This window comes from Bos javanicus, chromosome 3 (assembly GCF_032452875.1).
Source record: "Bos javanicus breed banteng chromosome 3, ARS-OSU_banteng_1.0, whole genome shotgun sequence".
NCBI classification, from domain to species: domain Eukaryota; kingdom Metazoa; phylum Chordata; class Mammalia; order Artiodactyla; family Bovidae; genus Bos; species Bos javanicus.
Window position 1 is genome coordinate 2806013 of NC_083870.1, and position 25675 is coordinate 2831687.

General features: G+C 45.0%; 1 protein-coding gene across 2 annotated transcripts in view; it reads left to right on the plus strand.

Moving 5' to 3' along the window:
* Nucleotides 1–24862, plus strand: part of FAM78B (family with sequence similarity 78 member B) — a 106434-nt gene extending 81572 nt beyond the window's left edge. The window contains exons 2-3 of one of the 2 annotated variants that reach the window (XM_061399672.1): nt 11844–12779; nt 21789–24862. In XM_061399672.1, coding sequence (XP_061255656.1) covers nt 11844–12366 — 523 coding nt within the window. In that variant the 3' untranslated portion in view covers nt 12367–12779; nt 21789–24862. The remainder of the gene's footprint in view (nt 1–11843; nt 12780–21788) is intronic. The other variant, XM_061399662.1, reaches the window with a different exon arrangement.
* Nucleotides 24863–25675: the final 813 nt, after the last annotated feature.

Below are 25675 nucleotides of genomic sequence, written 5' to 3' on the forward strand. Positions count from 1 at the left end.
AACTTTCACGGCTTTCTTTATGGTCCAACTCTCACATCCATACATGACTACTGGAAAAACCATAGCTGGGATGGAAGGGATATACTCAGGTACCCACATCACCTGCATAAAAGGAGGAAATACCTCTTACCCTTTGAGGATGCTTGGGTCCCAGTCAGTCAACATTCTCCCTAAATGAGCTGTGTCTGTAATAACAGTTCCCATTCATGAAGCACCTACTCTGTGCCAGGCACTAAAGAGATTGCTTTGCAAAACTGTCTCATTTATTTCTAAAAGCAACCTGTAAGATAGGTTTTATTACTATTCCCATCCTTGTTGGAAACTGAAAACCCGAGAAGCCTAGCTGTTTGCCCAAGGCTGTGTGGTGCGTTACGAAGCGCTGTCCAGAGCTACACACAGGTCAGCGTCAGCCGCACCTGCTGCCTCCCCATGTCACCTCCAGTTGCCACTCGCCTACCCAGCTCAATTCATCTTACATTATGTTGCCACTCCTCTTCCTCTTTTTTCTCCCCAAATGCATCATGCTCATGATATGCAATCCTGTGAAGCATCTCATCACTTTTGATTGCAGAATAGATACACATTAATTATTTTTTATGTAAGCCCAGTGACCCAGTGTTAGTCACTCTGTCATGCCCAACTCTTTGCGACCCGTGGACTGCAGCCTGCCAGACTCCTCTATCCATGGGATTTTCCAGGTAAGGACACTAGAGTGGGTTGCCATTTCCTTCTCCAGGGGATCTTGCCAACCCAGGGATCAAACCCAGGTCTCCTGCACTGCAGGCAGTTTCTTTACCAACTGAGCTACCAGGGAAGCTCCCTTTTATATGAGAAGACATACAAAATAAAAATAAAAGGGAATACCCATAATCTTATCATCATACTTTTAACATTTTGATGGTCTCCACCCAACAATATCTTTTTTAAATTTTAACTAAGATTCTACCTGTAGTAGCAGAATTCCAAAATAAGAAGAAAAAAAACACATGTCCACTTTCCATCTTATTTTGTCCACTATCTGTCTGCTTCAAGAGATGCCATGCCGGAATTGTGCACCCCCACCACCCGTCTCCTATGGCCTCTCCCACCGCCTGGGGAGCCGGGCCCATGGGCAGTGCTCACTGTCAGGAGGGCACTCAGCACCAAGCCAGAAGCCCCAGGCCATTTGTCCCAATGCGTCTTCATCCAATCCCTTTGCATTCCTTTGGCTGTCATATCCAGCCTGTCTTCCTGGTCTCTTGAAAAGCCTTCCTCATCTCATCCCCTCTGCTGCAGATGCAGCACACCGAAGTTCACAGGCTGTTGGGCAGCCCCTCTCAGGAGGTGAAATTGTAACTGCAAATTGAGGATGAAAAGGAGTCAAGCATTGAAAGAACTGGGAGAAGGGAGCTCTGGACAAAGAGAACAGAAAGTCACAAGGCCGAGAGGTGGGAAGGTGTCTTGTTCCAGGGTGAAGACGGCCAGTGCTGGTGGAGTGTAAGGAGCTGGGGGAGGCAGTGGAGATGAGGCTGGAGAACTGACAGAGGCCAAATAATGCATTGTGGATGTTAAGTGCAAGAGAAACCATCGTAGGAGTTTTCAGAGAAGTGAGGCATGACCTGACTTACATTTCTTAAAAACCTCGTTTGTGGCTTGTGAGGGTAGGGCAAGCTTAGATCTGGGGCCCAGCAAGGAGGTCATTGCAGCATCCCAGTGAGAGGAGAAATGATGAGGAACAGGATGGGGGCCACGAACACAGAGAGAAAAGGTGAATTCTGGTCTCCAACTCATCAGGAGGTGTGGTCTGTCACCTCAGCTCTTTGAGGGTAGATATAGACCCTCATGTGCCAGGGCCTGGTCAGCTCTGTAGGGGACATAGCTCCTCATTCCCACCCCACAGGCATACATGAGGATGCTCCATGGGTAAATCTACCCCAGCCTGTAGCTCGCTCTCGCTCTGCGGGGGAAGGACTTTGCTCCAAGAAACTCAGAACTGGAGTCAGAGACAAACCATCCCCAGACATGACCCAGAAAACTGGCCACTGATCCAAGACCTCAAGGCTATCAAATAAGACAGCCCAGCAGAGGCCCTCTGAGACAGGGGCTTCGAGATGGTAACTGACCTCCAAGTGGTGATGGATAAGTACATACTAAAACGTGTCTCCAGTGGTAGAGAAACCCAGTCTAAACAGAACATGAGAGTGACTGACCAAAGAAGCCTTTCACTTAAACATGGAGTCTTGCCCAACACTGATGACTCTAAAAACACTGGAAATTGTCCTTTCTGCTGTGGGGGAAAAAATGCCTCCCTGTGTGCCAGAAAGAAAAGGATGTGGTCAGGAAGGAAGAGGGCGGAGGGGGAGGTGGGAGGGTGGTATTTACAGGCTTCTCAAGAGTCTGACATAAACAGAGCAGAATGAGGAAAAACCTAATTTTAAGACTTAGTCTGTAATCATGGTGCAGACCATCTGAGAATCAGGACATGTGCCAGCACCCGGGCTGGGACTGGTGCCTGAGCGAGCCGAGGGGCCATGGACTTCGTAACTCCCCTGGGGAACACAGGGTGTTGGTTTCACCCCCACCTCAGCCCTCTCCCAGTTGTGAGCCCCATCCCCACCAACTCTTTCCAAAGGGGCTCCATCCTCTCCCTCTCAACCTCCCCACCTGCCTTGGACTGCTGCTTCCAGAGCCTCTTCTGCAGTGGGTTGTGGGGAGGAAAGGTGCTGGGTGCTGCATCTGCCAGAAGTGATGCAGAGCAGGAGGTTTCCTGGGACATGGGCACAGGGCCCTTAACACAGTCGGGAGAAGAAAAGCTGAATTCTCAGAAAACCTGGTGTGCTCTTTAAACTTTCCACATTCCTGAGTGGTAACTGCATAGGTTCAAACCATGACATAAAGAAACAAGGTAGGGGCCTCTTTTCCACCATCTAAATGCAGTAAAGTTTACACAGCAGTCAGACTTCCTTTAAGAGCAGGCTTGTGATGGTGGTTAGGCCACAGACTCTCAGAACAGGGCCTGTGACATGACCAGGACTGAGACTCGGTGGCAGAACTTGTCCTCTGCCATGCCTACGCTAACACTTAATTGTTGGGCAGAACCAGAGCCCAAGGAAGAACCTGGGTAGCCTGGGAGGGTGCTCTTAGGGACAGGGGAGTCAGTTTAGTAATTGTTTCAAAAATGTTTTAATATTTTAACAAGGGGTATGCTGATAGCAGTGTGTGCCAGCCATTATCATCCATGACTGTTATTTTTCAGAGCCTTTGGAGCACTCATTTAATACTAGAGTCAGTGTACGGAATTTAGAATAAGATCTTGTGTTCGCAACTCAATTCTGCCCAGCACTAGCTGTATGACCTTGAGTGGGTTTCTTATTATTATAATGGAAAGTGGAATGATGTCCACCTCATGCAATCCATATAAGAGGTAGCTGCAATGCTATTTCCAAGAGTTAAGACTAAGTGGATGTGAATAAAACTCACATACCCAGAGAAAATTCAGAATTGGAACTCTTCATGGTTCCTTGGAGAAGGAAATGGCAACCCACTCCAGTACTCTTGCCTGGAGAATCCCATGGACGGAGGAGCCTGGTGGGCTATAGTCCACAGAGTTGCAAAGAGTCGGAGACGACTGAGCAACTTCACTTCACTTTATGGTTCCAGAGTTGTGGATAGAGATCTCCCACCTCTTGTTATTGTTGTTCAGTCACTCGGTCTTGTTCAACTCTTTGCGACCCCATGGACTGCAGCACACCAGGCTTCCCTGTCCATCTCCTGGTGTTTGCTCAAACTCATGTCCATTCCAACCATCTCATCCTCTGTCATCCCTTTCTCCTCCTGCCTTCAATCTTTCCCAGCATCAAGATCTTTTCCAATGAGTCCCACCTCCTACCCACCCCTAATATTTTCATGGTCCAAGAGAAGCATGAAGGCCCACATACCATATTTTTGAATATTAATTTTAAGGCAAACTAACAATGCTAAATGTTAAAGTCATACTAACAGAATGCTAACTTCTATCCTCTGACCTTAACAGAGGTATCTTTTTAACAACCTGGAGAGCCAGGTTCAGCTTTAGAATATTTAAGCTCCCAAAGTTCTGTGCCAGATATAGCCACATAGGTGTACCCGACCCTCAGGACCTAGTTCCATGGCTCTTCCTTCCCCTCGCTCTGTATCATACTGACCTTCAGGACCTAGTTCCATGGCTCTTCCTTCCCCTGGCTCTGTATCATACCTGACCCTCAGGACCTAGTTCCATGGCTCTTCCTTCCCCTCGCTCTGCATCATACCGACCTTCAGGACCTAGTTCCATGGCTCTTCCTTCCCCTCACTCTGTATCATACCCAACCCTCAGGACCTAGTTCCATGGCTCTTCCTTTCCCTTGCTCTGTATCATACTTGACCCTCAGGACCTAGTTCCATGGCTCTTCCTTCCCCTCACTCTGTATCATACTTGACCCTCAGGACCTAGTTCCATGGCTCTTCCTTGCCCTGGCTCTGTATCATACTCGACCCTCAGGACCTAGTTCCATGGCTCTTCCTTCCCCTCACTCTGTATCATACCCAACCCTCAGGACCTAGTTCCATGGCTCTTCCTTCCCCTCACTCTGTATCATACTTGACCCTCAGGACCTAGTTCCATGGCTCTTCCTTCCCCTCACTCTGTATCATACTTGACCCTCAGGACCTAGTTCCATGGCTCTTCCTTGCCCTGGCTCTGTATCATACTCGACCCTCAGGACCTAGTTCCATGGCTCTTCCTTCCCCTCACTCTGTATCATACCCAACCCTCAGGACCTAGTTCCATGGCTCTTCCTTCCCCTCACTCTGTATCATACTTGACCCTCAGGACCTAGTTCCATGGCTCTTCCTTCCCCTCACTCTGTATCATACTTGACCCTCAGGACCTAGTTCCATGGCTCTTCCTTGCCCTGGCTCTGTATCATACTCGACCCTCAGGACCTAGTTCCATGGCTCTTCCTTCCCCTCACTCTGTATCATCCCCGACCCTCAGGACCTAGTTCCATGGCTCTTCCTTCCCCTGGCTCTGTATCATGCCCGACCCTCAGGACCTAGTTCCATGGCTCTTCCTTTCCCTCACTCTGTATCACATCAAGATATGGATCATCACACAGAGGCATGTGGACATTTAGTGTATATATGTCCAAACTCCATGAGTACAAACACCTTGGTTCCAGGGGTACACACACAGGTGGAGTGGACTACCCTTAGGAAAATAGACCAGGAAAAATGCCTATATATATCTTGAAGGCAAGTTTGGGGCCATCTGAGCAGATACCCAGAGGAGTATCTTGAAGGAGGGGCCCCAGTTATAGGTGGGCATGCCCTCTTGGCCCCACAGACTCCCTGCCCACCATGTAAGGGCATGGCCAGGAGATACTAGAGTGGGTCTCTTTAAAGTGTAGGGCCAGGCAGGGGCTGTTCTTACCTAGGCTTGGTGGGTAGAACCATCCAGGATCTCAGAGCCTTCCCTGGCAGCTATACAGGCTTGAAACCATCCGTCATCTCATGTGTGGCTCTCTGATTCCCATTCCAGTCTCCATCAGAAGATGTTAGTATCAACCGTGCCCTGCACACCTGCCCACTCCCTGCCTTCAAGAATGCTGCTGCCCCAGCCCACATCCACTTGGTGACCACAGGGCTTCCATGAGAGCAAAGCAAGGCTCCTTCAGAGAGGTTGCTCTGGCCCTCATGGACACCAGGAAAACTGCCTGGGTCTGGGTGGAGGCCTGTACTTAAACCCAGGGACTGGTTATTTGAATGAAATGCTTCACATAAGCTTGTTTGATTGAGATTTGCCTCTTTATTCTAGAAACGGGATTCAGAAAGCATGAAGGTTGCAGTAATCAATGTTTTCATTATCAGCTCCATTGGCGAGTCCATTAGCTGTGAGCTTCAGGTCAATGGCTGATTGTCTAAAACAAAAACACTGTGTATATCACAGTGAAGAGAAGGGTTTTTGGAGAAGGAGGGGAATGAGATGATAAGGATTAACACTGACCTAGTGTGTTACAGTTTACAAAGCAGTTGTTCACACATCACATCACTTCATCTGATCCTTGGAATAGCCCTGAGATTAAGCAGGTGGGCTTATTTTTCTTCCCATTTTGCACATGAGCAGCCTGAGGCTGACTTGCTAAGGTCAGCCAGCAGCCACCTTGGGACTGACATCCAAGACTCCTGAGGGCAGTGCTGGTGCTTCCTCCATCCATCACACCAAACACTTCAAGGAAGGAAAGGTGAGACATAAAACTCAAAGGAGCTGTTCCCACAAGTGTGGTGCAGTAGAAAAGGCAGAGTTTGAGGTCAAGGAGATTCAGCTTTAAATCCTGGCGCCACCCCTTCCCATCTATATGACTTTGCATCATTCTCTTTTCCTTATCCATGCTCAGTTGCTAAGTCATGCCCAGCACTTTTGTGACCACATGGACTGTAACCTACCGGGCTCCTCTGCCCATGGGATGTTCCAGGCAAAACTACTGGAGTGGCTTGCCATTTCCTCCCCCTTTCCTCATGGAAGGACACCACATAATCGTCTCTGCCTCTTAGAGTTGCTGCCAAGTGCTTGCACATGCAAGGGTCCTGTGGCTGTTTGTTTCCTTTCTCTCTAACCCTGTCCCATCTCTGTTCCTTGTGCTGTGCTCAGTCACTTCAGTCATGTCTGACTCTTTGCAACCCTGTGGACTGTAGCCCACCAGGTTCCTCTGTCCAGAGGATTCTCCAGGCAAGAATACTGGAGTGGGTTGCCATTCTCTTCTCCAAGGGATAAGTAAGTTATATAATATGTTGTTGTTGTTGTTGTTCAGTCGCTAAGTCATGTCCGGCTCTTTGAAATCCCATGGACTGCACCATGCCAGGCTTCCCTGTCCTTCCCTATCTCCTGGAGTTTATTCAAACTCATGTCCATTAGCCACCTCATCCTCTTTCACCCCCTTCTTCTCTTACTTTCAATCTTTCCCAGCATCAGGGTCTTTTCCAATGAGTCAGCTCTTCACATCAGGTAGCCCAAGTATTGGAGCTTCAACTTCAGCATCAGTCCTTCCAGTGAATACTCAGGGTTGATTTCCTTTAGAGTTAACTGGTTTGATATCCTTGCAGTCCAAGGGATTCTTAAGAGTCTTCTCCAGCACTACCCTTTGAGAGCATCTATTCCTCAGCGCTCAGTCTTCTTTATGTTCTAACTCTCACATGCATACATGACCACTGGAAAAACCATAGCTTTGACTACATGGACCTTTGTCAGAAAAGTGATGTCTCTGCTTTTTAATACACTGTCTAGGTTTGTCATAGCTTTTCTTCCAAGGTGAAAACATCTTTTAATTTCATGGTTGCAGTCACCATCCATAGTGATTTTGGAACCCAAGAAAATAAAGTCTGTCACTGTCCATCTTTTCCCCAACTACTTGCCATGAAGCAATGGAACTGGATGCCATGATCTTAGTTTTCTTAATGTTGAGTTTTAAACCAGCCTTTTCACTCTCTTTTCTTACCTTCATCAGGAGTCTCTTTAGTTCCTCTTTGCTTTCTGCCATTAGGGCAGTGTCATCTACATATGTGAGGTTATTGCTTATCTTTATTCCAGCTTCTGATTCATCTAGACTGGCATTTTGCATGATGTACCCTGTGTATAAGTTAAATAAACATATAAGTTAAATATATGTACTCTGCATATATCTAATATACTATATTAGACAGTGCTGTAGAGAAAAATGAAGCAAAGATGGGGGATGGTGAGGGCTGGGGCAGGAAGTTTTGATTTTAAATATGGCGATCAGGAAAGATTGCACTGAGATTCAGGCAATCAGGAAAGATTGCCAGGAATGATGGGGCCAAAGGGGCAAGCCTTCCTGATAATTATAATCCAGGACCTATAAAGACCTGGAGATATCCATGGAAGTGCAGAAGAAAGCTTCCTGGAGGAGATGGTGCATGCAATGATTCTCAAATATCAGGTAGTTACACACAGTAAGACTTTAGGAGAGGAAAGAGCAGTGCAGGCAGAGGGCACAGCATGAGCAAAAGGGCAGAGGTGAGAAACAGCATGGTTTATAGGGACAGGAAGGCCAGACCACAGAGGGCCACAAACGTCCTGTTAAGGAACTTGAACTTTTCCTGTAGGTGATACCAGTGATGTCCATGTAAAGGAGACTATGAAGGGTTTTAGGCAGAGAAAAGACATAATCATATCTGCATATTTGAACATCAGTGCAGCCTGGAAGATGAATTTAAGAGGGATCAGAGTTGGATGCAGAGAGACCAGTTGTGGACCATTATAGTAGACCAGGTAAGAGATGCTGAGGGCTTGGATTAAATGAGGGCAGTGAGAGTTTGATGGAGAAAGGGAGATAAAGTCAAGCATCACTTATGGGGAAAAATTCACAATATGCAGTAATACCAGTAGCTGTAGCAGTCTAGGACAGGGCAGAGGAAGAGCCAAAAATGATCACACTTCTGGCCTGGAAGGTGGGATGAGCAGTGGACCAATGCCTGCAGCAGAGACAGGGTGAAAGGACCAAGTTTATGGTGAAGGTTACTCAGTCGTGTCCAACTCTTTGTGACCCCCATCGACTTTACTGTTCATGAAATTCTCCAGGCTGGAATACTGGAGTGGGTAGCCATTCCCTTCTCCAGGGCATCTCCCACATTGCAGGTGGATTCTTTACCAGCTGAGCCACAAGGGAAGCCCAAGAATACTGGAGTGAGTAACCTAGCCCTTCTCCAGCAGATCTTCCCAACCCAGGAATTGAACAGGGGTCTCCTGCATTGCAGGCAGATATTTTACCAACTGAGCTATCAGGGAAGCCCAAGTTTATGGTGGATGTGGTGGATTTAGTCTGGGTCATGTGGAATTTAAAGTGATTCTGGCATCTCATTCAAAGTAGTTGTAATAGTTATAGAATGACTCCAGTGGGTCCTATTCTTGGAACTTATCAGGGATCTCTTTGAAAACTATTACAAAAGCTGCATTAACTAGTTATGTATTTTATAGGCATAACTCTTTTTGTAAAAATCCACTACCTTGGAATGCACATTAATAGCTATTTTTCATAAAAGAAATAAAGATGATATGATACTTTTCAAAAAGAAACCTACTCCCAATCACTAGGCTTAAGTCATAATGAGTTTTGGCTGCTTCCAAAATCAAACTCTTCCTTAACCATTGTAGTCCTGGGGCACCTGGGGCTGTGAAAGAGACCATACCTCAGACCTGAGGGATTTCCAATAGAGCAGTGGGCAAAGTCACAGCAATGGTGGAATGAACAAGTGTGTAGCCTCCCAAGGTCACCACATTCACTGGCTACACGTTCCAGATGCCTTTGTTTTGATGTGATGATTGTTGTTCAGTTGCTAAGTCATGTCTCTTTGCGAACCCACGGACTGCAGCACTCTGGACTTCCTGTCTTTCACTATCTCCTGGAATTTGCTCAAGTTCATGACCATTGTGATGATTAAGAAGCCTGTTTCATTTCTCTGTTCCAGAGAATCTTCCAAGACAAGGGTATCTTTTTTCTCTTTCAAGACAGGCACAAGAGTGCAACTTTATTTTATTATCTCTGTTTTCAGAAAATCTGGGACCAAACTAAGCTTTGGGCCCAAGTCTCTGCTCACATAATTTTGTGTAGGAAAATAGAGGCAAAGTATGAACTGTAAATACTCTATAGAAAAAAAATAATTTAGTGACAAGATATTCAGCCCAGAAAAGGACAGCATTATAACAAGCCAAATTCCCTAAACGACATACCACAGCTGGCCCAGTGTTTAGGACAGGAGAGCAAGTACAGTTTTACACTATTGAGAATACTTGTCCTCCAGTCCCACAGAGGAAACCTCAGGCCAGCAGAGCCCGGTCACTGTAACCAGTGAAGAAGCAGGTTGGAGCAACACAGAAAATGAGTGCCTTGCAACTGAATAATTGTAGCAATCCTTTGACTTGGGACAAAAAGCTACCTCCAATGTGGTTGTTTCATCAACCCAGCAAGCAGTTCAGTTCTCACTTGACCTGACCCTTGTATGATTATATCCCACTCAAACAACACTTATTCCCTTTTGTACAGTAAGAAGCAGCTATAGAATTATCTGGCAGCTACTTCTTGGTCCAGCTACAACTAGCACAGGTAACAAAATGGTAACAAAATCTCCAACTTTCTGCATCAAGTCAATTCCTCTTACTTAGTTTCTGCTAACCATTATACACTGCAGTTATTGCCAGCAGTTATTAAGGGCATGGAGGCAAGATAAAAGGTTCTTGAAGCTGTGGGCTCACCTCCTCTCCAGGCAATCCAGCCTTCCCTTCCCTTCAGGCTGGGTCTGACTAGCATAGGGAATGCTGGGGCGGGGGGGGGGGGGGGCAGCGGCAGCAGGAGGCAGCAGTTAGTGTCCTTGTATGAAGGATTCTGAGACAGTTCAGTATTAACCTGGCAACATAGCTCCCTTTCAGGCCATTGGTATAAAGTCCTGCAGGATCTCTGTCACTTCGTAAGAGGAAGAACATTATATCAAACAAGACTACCTCTTCGCTGATGAGTGGCGCAGTCTCCTTTCTTTCCTTAATTATTGAATTCTTACACAATATTACTGAGTTATTCTTGGTCCCAGGAAAGGATATATGGAGGTTGCATAGCCAGACTCTGCTGACTAAATATCTGCCCCCAGTAGGGTCCAGTCCAGCTTCCCATGGCTGCTCTGGGACAGCCTGAATCCCCTCCACTCTGGCTTCTTCCAGCATCATGCAAGGACACGTCAGAAGGCATTACTGCTTAGTGGTCAAAAGCATAGACTTTGGAGTCAGACAACTCCCAGCTCCACGCCTTACAACATGTAGAACTCTTGACATGTGCCTTAATATTTTTAAGTGTCCATCCTCTCAAGTATAAATGGAAATAAAAATATATTTATCTTGTGGGATATTTTGATCATTAACTGAGATAACATAAAAAACCCAGCATAGTGGCTGGAATAGAGTAAGCACTCAATAAGTATCAGCTATGATGATGATGAAGAATATTCCATAGCATTGGGGGAGAAACATGGGCTAAGAATATGGGCATATCATCTCCTCCTTCCTTCTGTTCAAAGTTAGAAGCAGCCAGGAGGAGTAACAACATGCCCAGAATGGCGTGTTTGCTAAACTAAGCAATTAAACTTCCAGGCTGGACTTAAAGGTGATGGGAGAACAGCACAGTAGACTATGTATGCCAGTCTGTGGTATAACTTGCACATTGAGGTGGTTTCCCAAAGGTGACCTTTATCTCCTGTTACAAGTTTCTGTGTGCAGGTTTTCTAAATACTGGATTGGCCAATGACTAGAATTTAAACATTTTTCTTTGTTGAGTAGAAATTCTACTACTGTGATTTCATATGAAATCAGTATAACATTTAACCTCAACTCTCTTTGCCCTCCTTTCCACCTGCAACTTCCTTACAAGTATGTCAGATTTCAACCACCATCTTTTCTTAACAAACAAACCTTACATAAGCTCACACTTCCTGAGAAAGTATTTTTATTCAGTTGAATACCCCTAGATAGTTCATTACGATTATACTATTGCAGCAAGTTGATGCCTTTGTGGATCTCACAAATGCTTCTTTGAGATTTTTGCTCTCTGTTGAACTACTTATGGCTTAATTTAATTTGTACTGGTGTTGCATTTTATTTTTGTTTTGTTTTGATTTGTTCTCATTTAATCCTGAAGCAGCACAGCATAGAAATTTTTTACCTGAATTCCCCCTCTAAACTTCCCATTTTGCCCAAGTTGACTGTTAGTAAGTGGTGGGCACCTCTCCAGCTTTTAAAAAATTCATTCAGCCTCTTCTTTTCTTGTGCATCTCTTCTGCTTTGCCAGGTCAAGCTGGGAACTGCCTGACTTGAGGGAAGGGAGAGTAAAAGCCATCAGTGACTCAGATGGGGTGAGCTACCCTTGGTACGGGAACACCACAGAAACTGTGACCCTGGTTGGCCCCACCAACAAGATCTCCAGGTTCTCCGTCAGCATGAATGACAATTTCTACCCCAGTGTGACATGGGCGGTGCCAGTGAGTGACAGCAATGTGCCGCTGCTCACACGGATCAAGAGGGACCAAAGTTTCACTACCTGGCTGGTGGCCATGAACACGACCACAAAAGAGAAGATCATTCTGCAGACCATCAAGTGGAGGATGAGGGTGGACATTGAGGTGGACCCTCTTCAACTTTTGGGGCAACGGGCCCGGCTGGTGGGCAGGACTCAGCAGGAGCAGCCCCGGATCCTGAGCCGGATGGAACCCATACCCCCCAACGCACTAGTGAAGCCCAATGCCAACGATGCCCAGGTCCTCATGTGGAGGCCCAAGCGGGGGCCACCTCTAGTTGTGATCCCTCCTAAGTAGAAGCAGACTGGCCTGACTGTGTGTGGAGCATATGCCACTGAGACACGCAGTGAGGTTGCCAGGGGTGGCAGGAGCCAAACTGAATTTCTGAGCCAAAGCAGACCTCATGGTTTGCCAGCCTTTGCAGCCACTTGTGAAGAGTAAAGCTGCTCCTTGGGTGGTAGAACCATAATCCTTAGGGAAAATCCCTTCCTTTTAGGAATAAAGAAAATCGCTGCTCTGAAAGACTTGCTGTGATTACCATGCAAGTAGCCATATTTTGGAGCTGACCAGGATGATTCTTTTATCTGAACTATTGACCATTTCTTTCCTGTGAGAGGCAGGGGATGGAAACAAAATTAAACAGTGCCTGTGGCAAATGCTGCTTCCCAACCAATTAGAAGTGAGAGTGAAAACATCCACATCAGGTGTTTGTAAGACATATGTCCCATTGTCTAACTGGAGGGTGCTGGGGAATGGGGTGGAATGAAAGTGAATGGGCAATGGAAAGAGGAGGGGATAACTTTGTTACTGCAAAGTAATACCTGTGCATGTATTAGTTAATAATCAGATCATCAACACACTCACTGAAATGAAAGAAACGCTAAGAAAACAAAATATGTTGGTTCCATTCCAAGGGAGAGCCTCCTAGGAACTGTCCAGGGTGCTGACGGTGGTTCTAGCTGATGATGATGACAGCATTTCCATCTACCCACATCTTTCCAAAAACTGTTTATTCAAAGTATCCTCAGTCACAGTATTTGGATAGATAGTTTCTGAATTCTGCAATAGCTGTGATATTTGGGGCCTTCACCATGTTTTTACTGAAACCCAAATTGTGATTTTGTTTGCAGCTGCTGCTTCTCTTCCCATTACCAGCCCTAAATTTACAAAAAGATAATTGTTTTTAAGGCACGAACCCATGCAGAGTTTCAAGACCATTTCAACAAGTAAGAATGGTATTTTGCTGTTACACATTCACACATGCAAACACACATGCCAGCATGATTGCTAGCAAATCTTCTAGCTGTATCTGCATGTGTGCTTATAGCCTTTATGCACACACAGTACATATGCTGTGTATCTGTGAATGTTTATTTTAGCTCAGTTTCACAGAAGCTCAACTTTAACTGCTTGAGCATTTGTGAGAAAGTGCTTCATAATGCTTAACTTCAGACTCTTAATGAAAATCTGAGCTACTCACAGGAAACAAACCTGTATTGGTGAGATCCAACCAATAAGGATGAGAGGCCATATTTCCTCTAGTCAGCACAATATAAGTTTTTAAAGGTTTCCAATCTTTGCCATAAGGATCACCACAAAAAAGAACTTTTAAATCATTACAAAAGAACTTTTCCTTTTATTCTTGATAATGCTAATTTTGATAGATAGATAGATAGATCCTCATTCAAAACCCCCCATGCAAAATAATTCTAAAACTCCCACAATACCATTGTGGATTCTATGAGTGGATATTGCCAGCCTGATTTCAGAGATGAGAGAGTTAAGGTTCGTGCAATTATTCTAATCCCATGGTTGGCTCCACTGATCTATCTTTTATCTGAGTTTGAAGATGGAGAATAAAAAGCAGGAAGACTTGTTTATTACTTTTATTAAAAATGGAGTGTAGTCTCATTTACTTCAGGTTACTTCAGGTCACAGGAGTAGGTGCTTATTTACATGAGAAGTTTAACAGATCCACTCCAAATTTTAACCTCACACCCTAACCACCAACTCCTCTCTTATAGATTAGTTATTGATGGCAAGCTGAGCTATTTATAACACCACATTAATGACACATCAGTGACTCACAGAAGACCTGGAGACATTCCATTTAGAAACAGTTCAACTGTTACATTTGGATCTCCCTGTCCTTTCCTATCTCTCCTTATTTTATGGGAGAAGTAGTCTGAGAGAGCTCCATGGTTTAGTTTAAGAGCAACATGGTTTAAGTAGCTCCAAAGCTACTTAATTTTCCATGTTGACATCAGAAATAGGAATCTGTCCCTGTGATTGAATTAGATGTTACCCTTATGGAATTCTGGAGTGTTGATACTGATCCTGAAATCTAATCCTTATGGCCCTACTTTAAGAAAACCTGATATTTAAAAATCTAAAATTGTAACAAACAGAAGGTTAAAGAGGAAAGGTTTTTTTACATTACAAAATGCTACACAAGATTTCTGCCCATGAGAATATGATATGATTTACACAATTATGTTTACACATAGCATAACTTTTTCCAGGGCATATCTGTATTTATAAATGCTACATACTTAGTTAGATGTTTTTCCCACTGAAAACTCACATTTTCTAGAGTTTTAAAAGAAATTACCCTGGGCAAGTTTTCTGGAAAATTAGGTAATAACAAAAATGAGAGAAATAGATAGGAAGGTACTTATAAAATTAAAGGTACTGTGCAAATATACATTATGATTATTGTCAGTGATAGTGCTGTGAACTCTTAGTTGGGTGTCTCAGTTCTGAAGTCAGCCTGGCAGAATGTTCTATTGCTCTGCAATCTATTATTTTGAAGTTAGAGTTGCTTTACAAGGAAATAGTGTCTTTTCTGTCATCCATAGGTCATTACCTTCCAGCTTAGTCGGATTTGGCAAAGGAAAGGCTCTCCAACAAGAGTGAATTCACCTTGAAATCTCTGTTTGGGTCACCTCCATCCTCCCATCAGGCCTTTCTTTCCCTGACAGTCCCTGTGTCCGACACCAGATGCTGTCAGTTTGAAGGGGTTCGTGCGGTGCCTCGATTAGGTTTTAGTTGGGTAGTCTTAGTACTATATTTGGATTCTAAACACACATACATACCACAACAGTCTCTTAGTGGCACAAGAGTTCTTAATTCCTGTGTGGAAAAGAGCATTTTATTAAGTCATAAATTCCTCATGGATTCCTTTGAGATTTTTTTATTCCATAATCTCAAGGAAATTGAGGTCGCATCTATTCAGGGTCACATCATTCTCAGGGTCATAATCAGCAGCAGAGCCAAGAGAAGACCTGGGTTCCTGTATGTCGTATCACAGCATGGTCACACTTACCTGAGACCCGTAGTTCTCCTCTTGGCTCCAGGCAAAACGTTGTCACAGTCCTTGAGCCATTCACCCTCTTAGCACTAGAGACAATCAAATCCATCCTTTAAAGAACAGTTATGTCCAAGAAATGAATGTTCCTGATTCTCTTTTATCTATACCAGCTGTTTTGAACTCTTAGTCTGGGTCTTTGCAGCATCTTACATTTCCAGCTTGTTGCTTTGGTCCTCAGCACCCAAGAAGGTTGGAAGCTAGTTCTTTCTCTGTCTTCCTTTCCATGGGCCTTTTTGCAGTTCCCTCTTTTCTGAAGCTAGGAATATCTCACAGGTCAAAATCATGTTCTCAGCAGTCATTCTGAGCAGTAAAATAAAAGAACTATGATTTATGAAGTAGTTTACAAAAGGCTTCCACATGCATTTTTTCACCCCCAGACAGTCTTAGGAGTGTAACAGTAAATTGAGATCCACTGAGGTTAAGTGGATAGGCACACAAATAGAAAATGTGGGGAGTTGGGATTCAAACTGAGCCACTTGGCTCCACATCTCTCACCATGATGCTACACTGTGGTGCCTCCTGGGTTGTTCCCTGCCTGGAGAGCACAGAAGAGAAGGAAGGAGAAAACAGGTCACTTTCACCTACACAGTCATGTAGTCCCTACCCGTCAACTAAGTGGGCATATTAAACTAAGAGAAGTAACACTGTTTTCTTATGCAGAAAACTGTGCAATCCACAAGGAGATTTGCCCAGAAAAAATTCCTGCCAGGGGCTGCAGTGTGGGTGAGCTGGCTGTCACTCACCAGCTTTTAGCACAGTACTGGTAATCAGTGGAGTAGGAAATCTACTCTCCTGGTCTCAGAATCCCTGAAACACCAAGAGCACAAAAGGGGGAGGAAAGCAAGCATCCCACAGCTGAGGTCGCAGCTGAGCAAGGCCCTGCCACCCGCCACCCCTCAATGCAGCAGGAGCAGCCCATGGGGCGGAGGCACTGGAAACAATGGCTTTCCAAGCTCCAGTTGGCACATTGACTATTCTTGTTAGAACTGAGGGCACAATTAAACATTGCCAGAGCCAGCTCCCAACTGAGTTGCAAAAAAAGATGTAAACGCACACACACACACACACACACACAGACCTGCTACACTCACACATGCTTCAAGCTGAAAAGAAAATTAATCAAAACCCCAATGAATGCCTGAACTCTATAATTAAGCCTAAATGATCCTTACATAGAAAGGGAGTGGAGTGAGCTAGCTCAGTGCCCAGAGATATTTTTACCCCAGAGTCTTATTGCCATTAATTTCTTTTGAGATCTTGAGTACGTCTGGTTCCAGTTTCTTAGTTAGGACATCTGCCTATGGAAGGCCTTCAGAAGAATTGCCAGCTCAGTGACTAGAGGACAGCCAAGGTTGTTTGGCCATTTTTAAACATTCATAAAAATGCCTCTGGAGAGATGGAGTCCTGCTGCTTACCTTGGTTAGCCATGCTCCCTCCCATGATGGATCCCATTACTAATTAACCTCAGCCCTCCTAACAATTCCTTTGAGCACTTTACAGCTTACAAAGGGTGCTTTCTTCCCTTTACATAGAGTATAAAACATCTCTATTCAAGATAGAAATTCTTAGTATTGGTCTAATCCTTATATTCTTATTAACAACAATAATTCCCATTTGATTAGTTTGTTGCAGTTTGCATAACACAGACACAAATACTTTTTGATTTGATTCTCAACAATCTTGTAAGGTCTAATTTATATCCCCTTTTTACAGATGAGAGACTTGAAGGTCAAGTGGCCTGTCCAAGGTCACACTACTACCAATGGTGCTCTTAAGATTTGAATTTCAGTCTTCTGGCTCCTCACCTTTCCTCCACTCTCATGGAGCATTTTCTCCACTGCTATTCCTCAGGAAGGGTGACTCACTTGTAGGGGAAGTCTGTGCACAGCCACCCTAATTGATCTCTGGGTGCACTTTGACCAGGCAGCGTAAGCTCCCCTGAGGAATCTGGGTTCAGTGGTCTTAGGCTCTGTGTTTTCAGTGACTTCTCTCTTCTTCCCTGTTGGAAAGGAGGCCTACTTGGGTGCTCTGAGGTCAGAGGCCAGAGCCCAGGACCTCCGAATGACCCAAATCTTCTAAACCCAGCTGATGAACTAGACTGTCAACAAATCATGTCATTCATCTCAGCCTGTTTCCTCCTTTGCTAACTGAGCCACTAACACAGCCCAGCCAACATCGTAGTCAGGAAGACACAGTGATGTGATGTCTGGAAACACTCCAGAATGTCTGAAGTGCTGCCTAATGTAAGGTCTTGTCATGTCAGTAGAATCATGGGGCCCAGGAAGAGTTGCAGGCTCTCAAGCCCCATCAGATTGGAAGCCCAAGACCATCTCAGGGAAGCCCACTGTCCCCCTGCCAGGGGAGGCCTGGCTTTGTGGGCAATGGTGGGGATCTCGAGTTCACCCTGCCCCCGGATACCTTGTTGGTGAGGCCTGGACCCTTGCAGTCAAGGAAAGAAAGCAGATCTCTACATAGCCCTGTAGAAAGCAGCTCTGGGAAGAATTTATAGCTGGAACTCAAAGAGATCTTTCAGAAAGGAAAAGAGGCTGATCAGATCTGGGCCAGACTTGAAATCCCAAAATGATTTGCCTATTTAAACCTCCTGCAGAAGCCAGCCAGGGACAGTTACATTTTTCCTATCATGGGCTCAGGCAACAAATACAGAGGGGGAAATTATTCTTATTATTATATGTATACATATCTTTATGTGGGTTTTCACTGGCCTGTCTGTCTCTACACAGTTCCCATCTCTACAAGATGCACCAGATCTTGGCTGGGACTCCAAGTTTGTAACATTACAGATTTGGTCACATGGGTGCACATAAAAGGAAGAAATGCTTCTTCCTACACTGCCCCCCACCCCCAAGCTGTCTCACCACGCTGGAAATATAATTGGCTATGGCCCCTCTCTCTGCCTGCCCTGCCTGCTAAGGCCCTATTCCATATGCCCCACCCTGGACCAGCCACAGAGCTTGCTTCAGGGCTGCTTCCCAAGGCCCCCTGCTCCCACATCCCAATCTGTGCCTCACTCCCAGGTTGGCCGCACCACAGAATTTCTGGGATGAAAGGCAATTTTTCTCAGCTGGATAGTGATCCCAAAGAGAACCTACTATCTTTTCTCAACAAAACAAACATGAAGTCAGGCCTTTGGGCAGCAGGTCACATGGCCATGCAAAGGAGGCTCTTCTTTGCCTCCCACTCCTATCTGTCCTTCACTAACCCAGAAAATGTGGGCTGACCCTTAAAACAGCTGAATACTGGGTCAGAAATGCCCAAAAGAAGGGAAAATAGATGTTCAACTTATAGGAGAAGGGAGAAGGCCAAGACACAGCCTAGCTGCATGCAGACCTCCCTGGGGATTGTGAGGGGCTCTGATAGTGCACATGAAGCATCTGAATAGAGAGATGGCTAAGCATGGGGGCTGGGCTCAGACTGGCTGAGACCCCACATCACTGGGAGCAAGGAGGATACAGGAGAGAGGATGGAATGCTTTGCTTCAGGCCAGACATAAACCAACCAAGGTGCCTGCCCTGGAAAATCTAAGAAGGCACTCACTCCTGTTTGCAAACACTCATTCTGCATCTGCTGAGAGGGAGACCCCTTCAGTGTCTGCCCTGGACACCCGATTGCTCACCCCAGGCCCAGCCCTGTTTCATGCCTTCTTCTATGCATTGTTCTCTTCACAGGAAGAGCAGATATGGGAAGGTATTGTGAGGTCCTTCTGGAGACTCACTCTTAAAACAAATATTTATAAGAGGTGTTCACTCTTGTAGGCTAAACAGAGTCTGCAGATAGACAATATTCACAGGAAACTTTAGGAGCTACTCATTTTCCCTTTGGAGTCACACATCTCAGAAAACCCAGGGACCTTGGCAAGAGGTCCCTTTGTCTGTCTAGCCCAAGAGATCGGTGAGGATGGTTAAGGTGACAAGGCAGCACTCTGTCAAGCTCTTTGAGCTCTTCCAAGGAAAGGCATTGGGAAAACCTATAGCTGCATCAGTGCATACATGGCTCTGGTGATGAGAGGAGCAGCTGGTCATCTCTCCATCTGCTCTCATCCCCTCACCCCCCTCTTCAAACCAATTAGAATATTCCACACAGACATGATCCAATGAAATATTAATTGGAAAAATAACAGGAAAGATAATACATGCACTTCAGGCTGAGAACTATTTCATTAAACTGGGCTTAGAAAGCAAGACAGCCAATTAGATTATTTCCCACTTCATTCCCTCACATACCAGAAACTATAGAAAGCTATTATTACTAATTAATTAGGAAAGAAAGAAGGACTCTGTGTGTGCATATCCAATGAACAGGGACCAAGGCACTATCCCACCTACCTCTCCATGCACAGTGCTTATTCATATACACAGTGTACGTACATGCACACACACACACACACACACACACACATCAGGGACTAAAGACTCACTATCTCACCTGAAGAAATAACAAGAAAATACCACCTCTGAAAAGCCATTCACAATAGCAAAGAGAAATGCTATCTTTGGGTGTGTTTATCATAAAGGAAATGGGCCATTTCTTATGAGAGAATGCTGCTAAGTCACTTTAATCGTGTCCAGCTCTGTGTGACCCCAGAGACGGCAGCCCACCAGGCTTCTCTGTCCATGGGATTTTCCAGGCAAGAGCACTGGAGTGGGGTGCCATTGCCTTCTCCGTATGAGAGAATAACCAACTCTAAACTCAATTGGATTCCAAACTTTCTGCAGCCAGAACAATCTTGTCTTTTCCTCTTCAGTAGAGAAAGAGTCATTTCCCAAGCCTATTTCAAGTGCTCAGGAGGTCTTCTGGATGCAGAAACCTGACATTGGCCTGATATTGAATTGACTTTATTAGGCAGGACTTCTCATACAGATCACCTGCACTTTTCCATCTATAAAATGGGAAGAAAACCTGTCCTCCGTGCCACAGTCACTCCTTTAAAGCTTTTAGGTTTGTGGGAGCACATTGACAGAGAATTCTAAGCTTCTTGTGCCTTGCCTTTGGGAAAATTGGTAGATGAAACTCAACTATGTAGTTGAAAAAAAATTTTGTGCAAAAATTATGCTAATCTAAAGGCATCCTTATTGTATAACTATTATAATAGGAATATGATAATAAATATAATAGTCATATAAAGTGGTCATCACGATGATGTGACTTTCACACACAGGTATCTCTCCACTGTGGTCCATGAGCAGTAGACAGATTCTGAGGTTGTTTCCAAGTTTCTGCACACCTGTATCCACTCAGTACTCCACTCTTCCCCATCACGCACCATATGTGTCACTCTGTGGCATGCGTGACATCAAAGGCTGGCAGAGCCCAGCACAATCAGTCTCTCACTGCAGGAAGGGGAACTGGCATTCATTGATGCTAGAGCATGGCAGTTATTCCAGAGCACAAGATGAAGGGAGGGACAGTTTCTAGAATGGCTTCTAGGCTATTAAGTCCCTATTTGTATATATAATGGGGTTGTCTGCAAACTTCAAACAGCTGGAACAGGTTTATTTCACCATCTCTATAAGAATTTGAGATTTTTTTTTTCTTTCTGAAACTGACACCATGCCTAAAATCTGAATGCAACAGTGTTCATTTGGAATCACAAAAACTCATTGTGCCATTATAGTAGTACATTGCTATAACCAACCCCGCCTATCAACAATCCAATGATACAAAGCATAAACAAATGATCAGGAAAGCAAGAGGAGGATGTCCAATGCTTGGATTTAGCTCAAAGAAACTCCTTTCATGCATTCAAAAATTCCCTTTTTATTTTAAAAATTCGGTTCACTTCTTCTTTAGGACCACAACTTACCATATATGCAAGTACTCCCCAAAAATAGTCTTTAAAAAAAAAAAAGAAAACTTGATCAACACTTTAAGTTGAGTAATACAGATTCACATTCAAAATGTTTTAGCAGAGCTCGAATATATGCCCATGCACAGGTATACTGGGAGGGCCCTAGATAGAGTTCTGGTGAATCAGCAATTTTTACAAATTACCTTGTGCCTTTGGATGCTGAGAACCAAAGCCATGGAGGGTCTGGAATTCCCACCCATTTCTGTAGACCCTTTTGTGCCTTGCTAATGGGTTACACTTATAGACGATCTAGAATCTAATATTGTTTTTGTTTAAAAACCACATAAATACTATAGACTGTCTTGACAGAGCAATGCATATGTAAATAAGTACTCATAATTTTGCATAAAAATCTCAGGGTCATTGTCTCCTTGCAATCTATTTATGAAGCCCAGATTATAAACATCTGCTTTTAAGGAAAAACATTATTTGGCCACTGTCTTAATGCCCATTTTATTTACATGTCTCCATGTCCACATACAGGTCACCTAGTAGAACAAGGCACGCCCAGGAGCAGAACCACATGGCAGAGACTAAAGAGGAGGAAGTGAGCAATGGCTGCTGGCTCCAGAAGCTGAAGCCCTGGATAGCTGACTTCCCATTAAAATGGGTGCCATCCTATCTGTCTCCTCGCCATCCTCCCATTCCCTCATCCCATGACCTGTCCCCCCTCCCACCCCACCACATGCCATGCAGCACTCTCCATAGGCTGGCTGGTTGGCTCCTGGGGAGCTGTGTTGAAGTGGGAGTTGTGCCTGCTGTATCTTTTTGTGTGGAAAGATTGGGTCCATCCAGATCTCAAGTCCATTCCCACACCTCTAAGTGAAGCTGGGATGAAGGACTTCAGATACCTAAAATGTTCCAGCATTGGTTCCCAAGCCCTAACTTCCCTCCCTATACTTTTGGGCGAAAAACAGAGGGAATATATATCTCCTCTCTTTCTCCCTCCTCCACATGGGTGGCCGATGTTAATACTCTGTCTAGATTTCTCTGATCCTTGCAGAGCCGGGGCCAAAGCAGTCCTACTTCCTCCACACAACTGGGCTGGTTACCTTCAGGTGACCAAGGGCAAAGTGTATGTCACCAGGATCAATGGGATGAGGAGAGAATCACTCTAACAGAGCAAAAACTGTGTGCACTTTTTTGTTTATTGCCTTGCTTACTGGTTTGTTTACTTATTTATGAAACATGTGTTTATTATATAACAGAAAAATCTACTCCCATCTCGCCCCAGAATTTGTCTTCTTGGCCCCATACAGCACAGTGAATTATTCCTCTTTGAAGTGACAGGAAACAGGGGCGGGGGGGGGGGGTGGATTTCTCTCCCTGTGCCCAGACACCTCCACCTCAGACAGATTTTAAACCAGAAGTGGGTTAGAGACCTAGTCAGGCTGTAAAGCCAAACAAACTAGTAGAGGCTTGACTGTCCAAATAGAAGCTCTCAGAACCGTCCCCCACTGTCCCCCTTCATATCAACCCATCTCTTCTCCTTCTTCATGTGATGGTGGGCCCTGACCAGTCAGCTCCAGCCTGGCCCTCTCAGAACTAGACTTCTCATTTGCTCTGGTGCTGTCTTCTCCACTAACGCCACATGTACATTTGAGACACCAAGGAGCTTACAGAAAACCCATGTCTGATCCCTGTCCCAACTCATTCCAGCAGAATCTTTGGGGGTGGGGCCTGGGATGGGTGTTTTTAGAAAGTCATGCAGATGATCCTAATGTAAGACTAGGATTGAGAAGCTCTTCTAGTGTCTTCCCACCTTTGCCCCTCCCCCCGCCCACATTCTTCATCTGTGATTTCCCAAGTTTTCTTCTGTGCCAAGAATAAGAAAAGGCCATTGAGGATTGACGAGTTCTCATCCCACTCCTCCAGCTCTGAACCTTCCCCATTTCTGACTCTTCCCCATTAGGTCAGTCAACCAGAGCAAACCCCTGGAGAGCTGGCAGATCCTTCCCGCTGTACCCAAGAGTGGTTCATGCACATGGCCTGGGGGCTGATCTCAGACCTACCCTTTGCCAGATTCTCTCTCCACTTGCCCCTCCCCCAGGCTCCCCAAGTCCACATGAATGTCTCCAAACCCCAGTCCAGATGGAAAGGCCCACGCCCAGTGTTTATAACCCAAGCCTTAGGCCATTTCTGCAGAGCCACCTGAACTGAATGAAAATCTGCTGATAATGAAGAAAGGAGCCATGTTGCCCCAAATCAGTCCTTTCCCCAAGAACTGGACCCATCCAAATCCCAGATGGCTTACAAGATCTCTTACTGCGGAGTATGAGGACAGGTGTGTGTGTACACATGTGCACAGACTGTATACACACCATAGGGATGCACAGAGATGTGTTCTGTTCTTCAAAGGCCCAAGTGAATTCTGTTGGGTTGGCCAAAAAGCTCATTTGGGTTTTCCATAATATGTTACAGAAAAACCTGAATGAACTTTTTTGACCAACCCAATATATTGGGCATATACCCAGAATGTTGTAATATTTACAAACTGTTAGATATACCACACACACACACACTAAGGAAACCTGTGATGTGGGAGGAGGTTTTTTTGCTACCCCATCCCTCCAAGGGTTACTCTCTTGCCCCTGAGTAACTTCCTGGAGTAACTATTAATACGATGTCACACACCCTCAGCTGCCAAACCTGTCCCCCTCCCGCATCCCACGTCACCAAGCCTTCTTCCCCCAACAGTCAGAATGTGCCCACCCCTCCATCCCATCTCTCAGGGTCCTACTCTGGATAGGAGACAGATAGTTTAGTCAGTGGGTGCTAAAGAGTTGAGTGTTACCCTCTCCGGTGACACTTATGTTTTAATAGGGGCTATAGATTTTGCCTTAATCTGAAAGCGTGGCTCTCATGGTGGGAATTTCAGGCACAGTGGTGGGCCAGTAAGGGATATTATTTTTTATCAGAAGGGGGCCTTTTAGAGCCCCTAAATCATACCTGTATCTAAAATCAAACCCTCTTCAGTGCATGAGCACAAGCAGGCACATTTACTGTGTACACACTTTCCATAATTTTGAGACACCTCCCTTATATTGGCCCCATCTTAAAAAAAGGAACCAGCTAAACTAATTGAAACCTCACTGGGAAATGTAGCCTATTTTTCACTGGCCACCAGCCATCTGGCCCACCCCGCCCTGTCCCATTTCCCTTCTGCTCATTCTCTTTTCTGCTCCCACTGTGTCAGTTCATTGATTTGTACATCTTCTCTGTGTTCTTCTGACCCACCTCACCACATGTATTTCCTTCCTTTCCTGTTTCCCAATTGGAATTGTGCTGTTTTCTGTGTCGTCAGGACAAAGAGCAGGTTCAAAGCATGAGCATGTGTGTATCACTTTGAAGAAAGAGAACCCAGGTATTCTGCTACAGTTTGGAGAAAAACCCAATGAAGGAAGAGAATGAAAGCTGGCTCTGCAGAGTGCCTTAAAAATGACTTTAATTAGGAAATTCTGAATTGTCAGTCTTTGGACGTTACACAAACTCAAACAGATGTTGCATTTCACTTCTCTGGGATTAAAAAAATGTTAAATACAGTATGTATTCAACAACGTATCTTTTCTCTTTAATTTGGTCCTTAAAGATGCAGTGCTGGGTTTTCCATAAAGCCCAGGGAAGGCTCCAGGAATAAGCAACCCTGGGACATACAGAGGCAGATGCAGATGCCCTGCTCAGCGAGGAGATCTGGCAGACTAAGGCAGAGTGCTGTGACCATCATTGGTCCAGAAGGCAAGTCTCAGTTGAGAAAGAAGCTGGATGACATTGAATAAGGAACAGAAAGGTGTCCTCATCCTTCTCCCTGATGATATTCTATCCTAGTCTGTGACTCAGTGCTATGAAATTAGGGGAAGGAGAACATTCTAGAAACACAGAAGGCAAACCTTGCTCTTCCATCCTCTCTCCACCTTCACTTCCCTGGAGCACTCTTTGACCAGTTTCTGCTTTGCTTTTGCTAAATGATTTTCCTCTAGCTTAACACTTGCTACTCAAGTTCTGACTACACCAAGATATTTGGAAGAAGGCAGTTAAACCTTCTGGGGTATTGCCTTCTCTCCATCAGAATTGCATTTTCAGATGATCAGATGGCAGCTAGGCAAGAGTGGAAGGTGTAGTGGGGATGGACCTCTTGGATTCTGAAACCCAATGGAGACAATAGGAATTGATGACCCAGCCCATCAGGATCCCAGCCCCACCCCGCCTCTCCCTATTACCTAACCCTGAACCTGCTTTTCTGCTTTGGAAGTCAGTGTCTGGATGGTAAGAGCTTGGAGTCATCCAAGTAACAGCTCTTCTCTCTACTGCAACTTTTATTTAAATCTGTCGTGGCTATTTTAAATATGAGCTGTGACCATTCTGTGGGATCA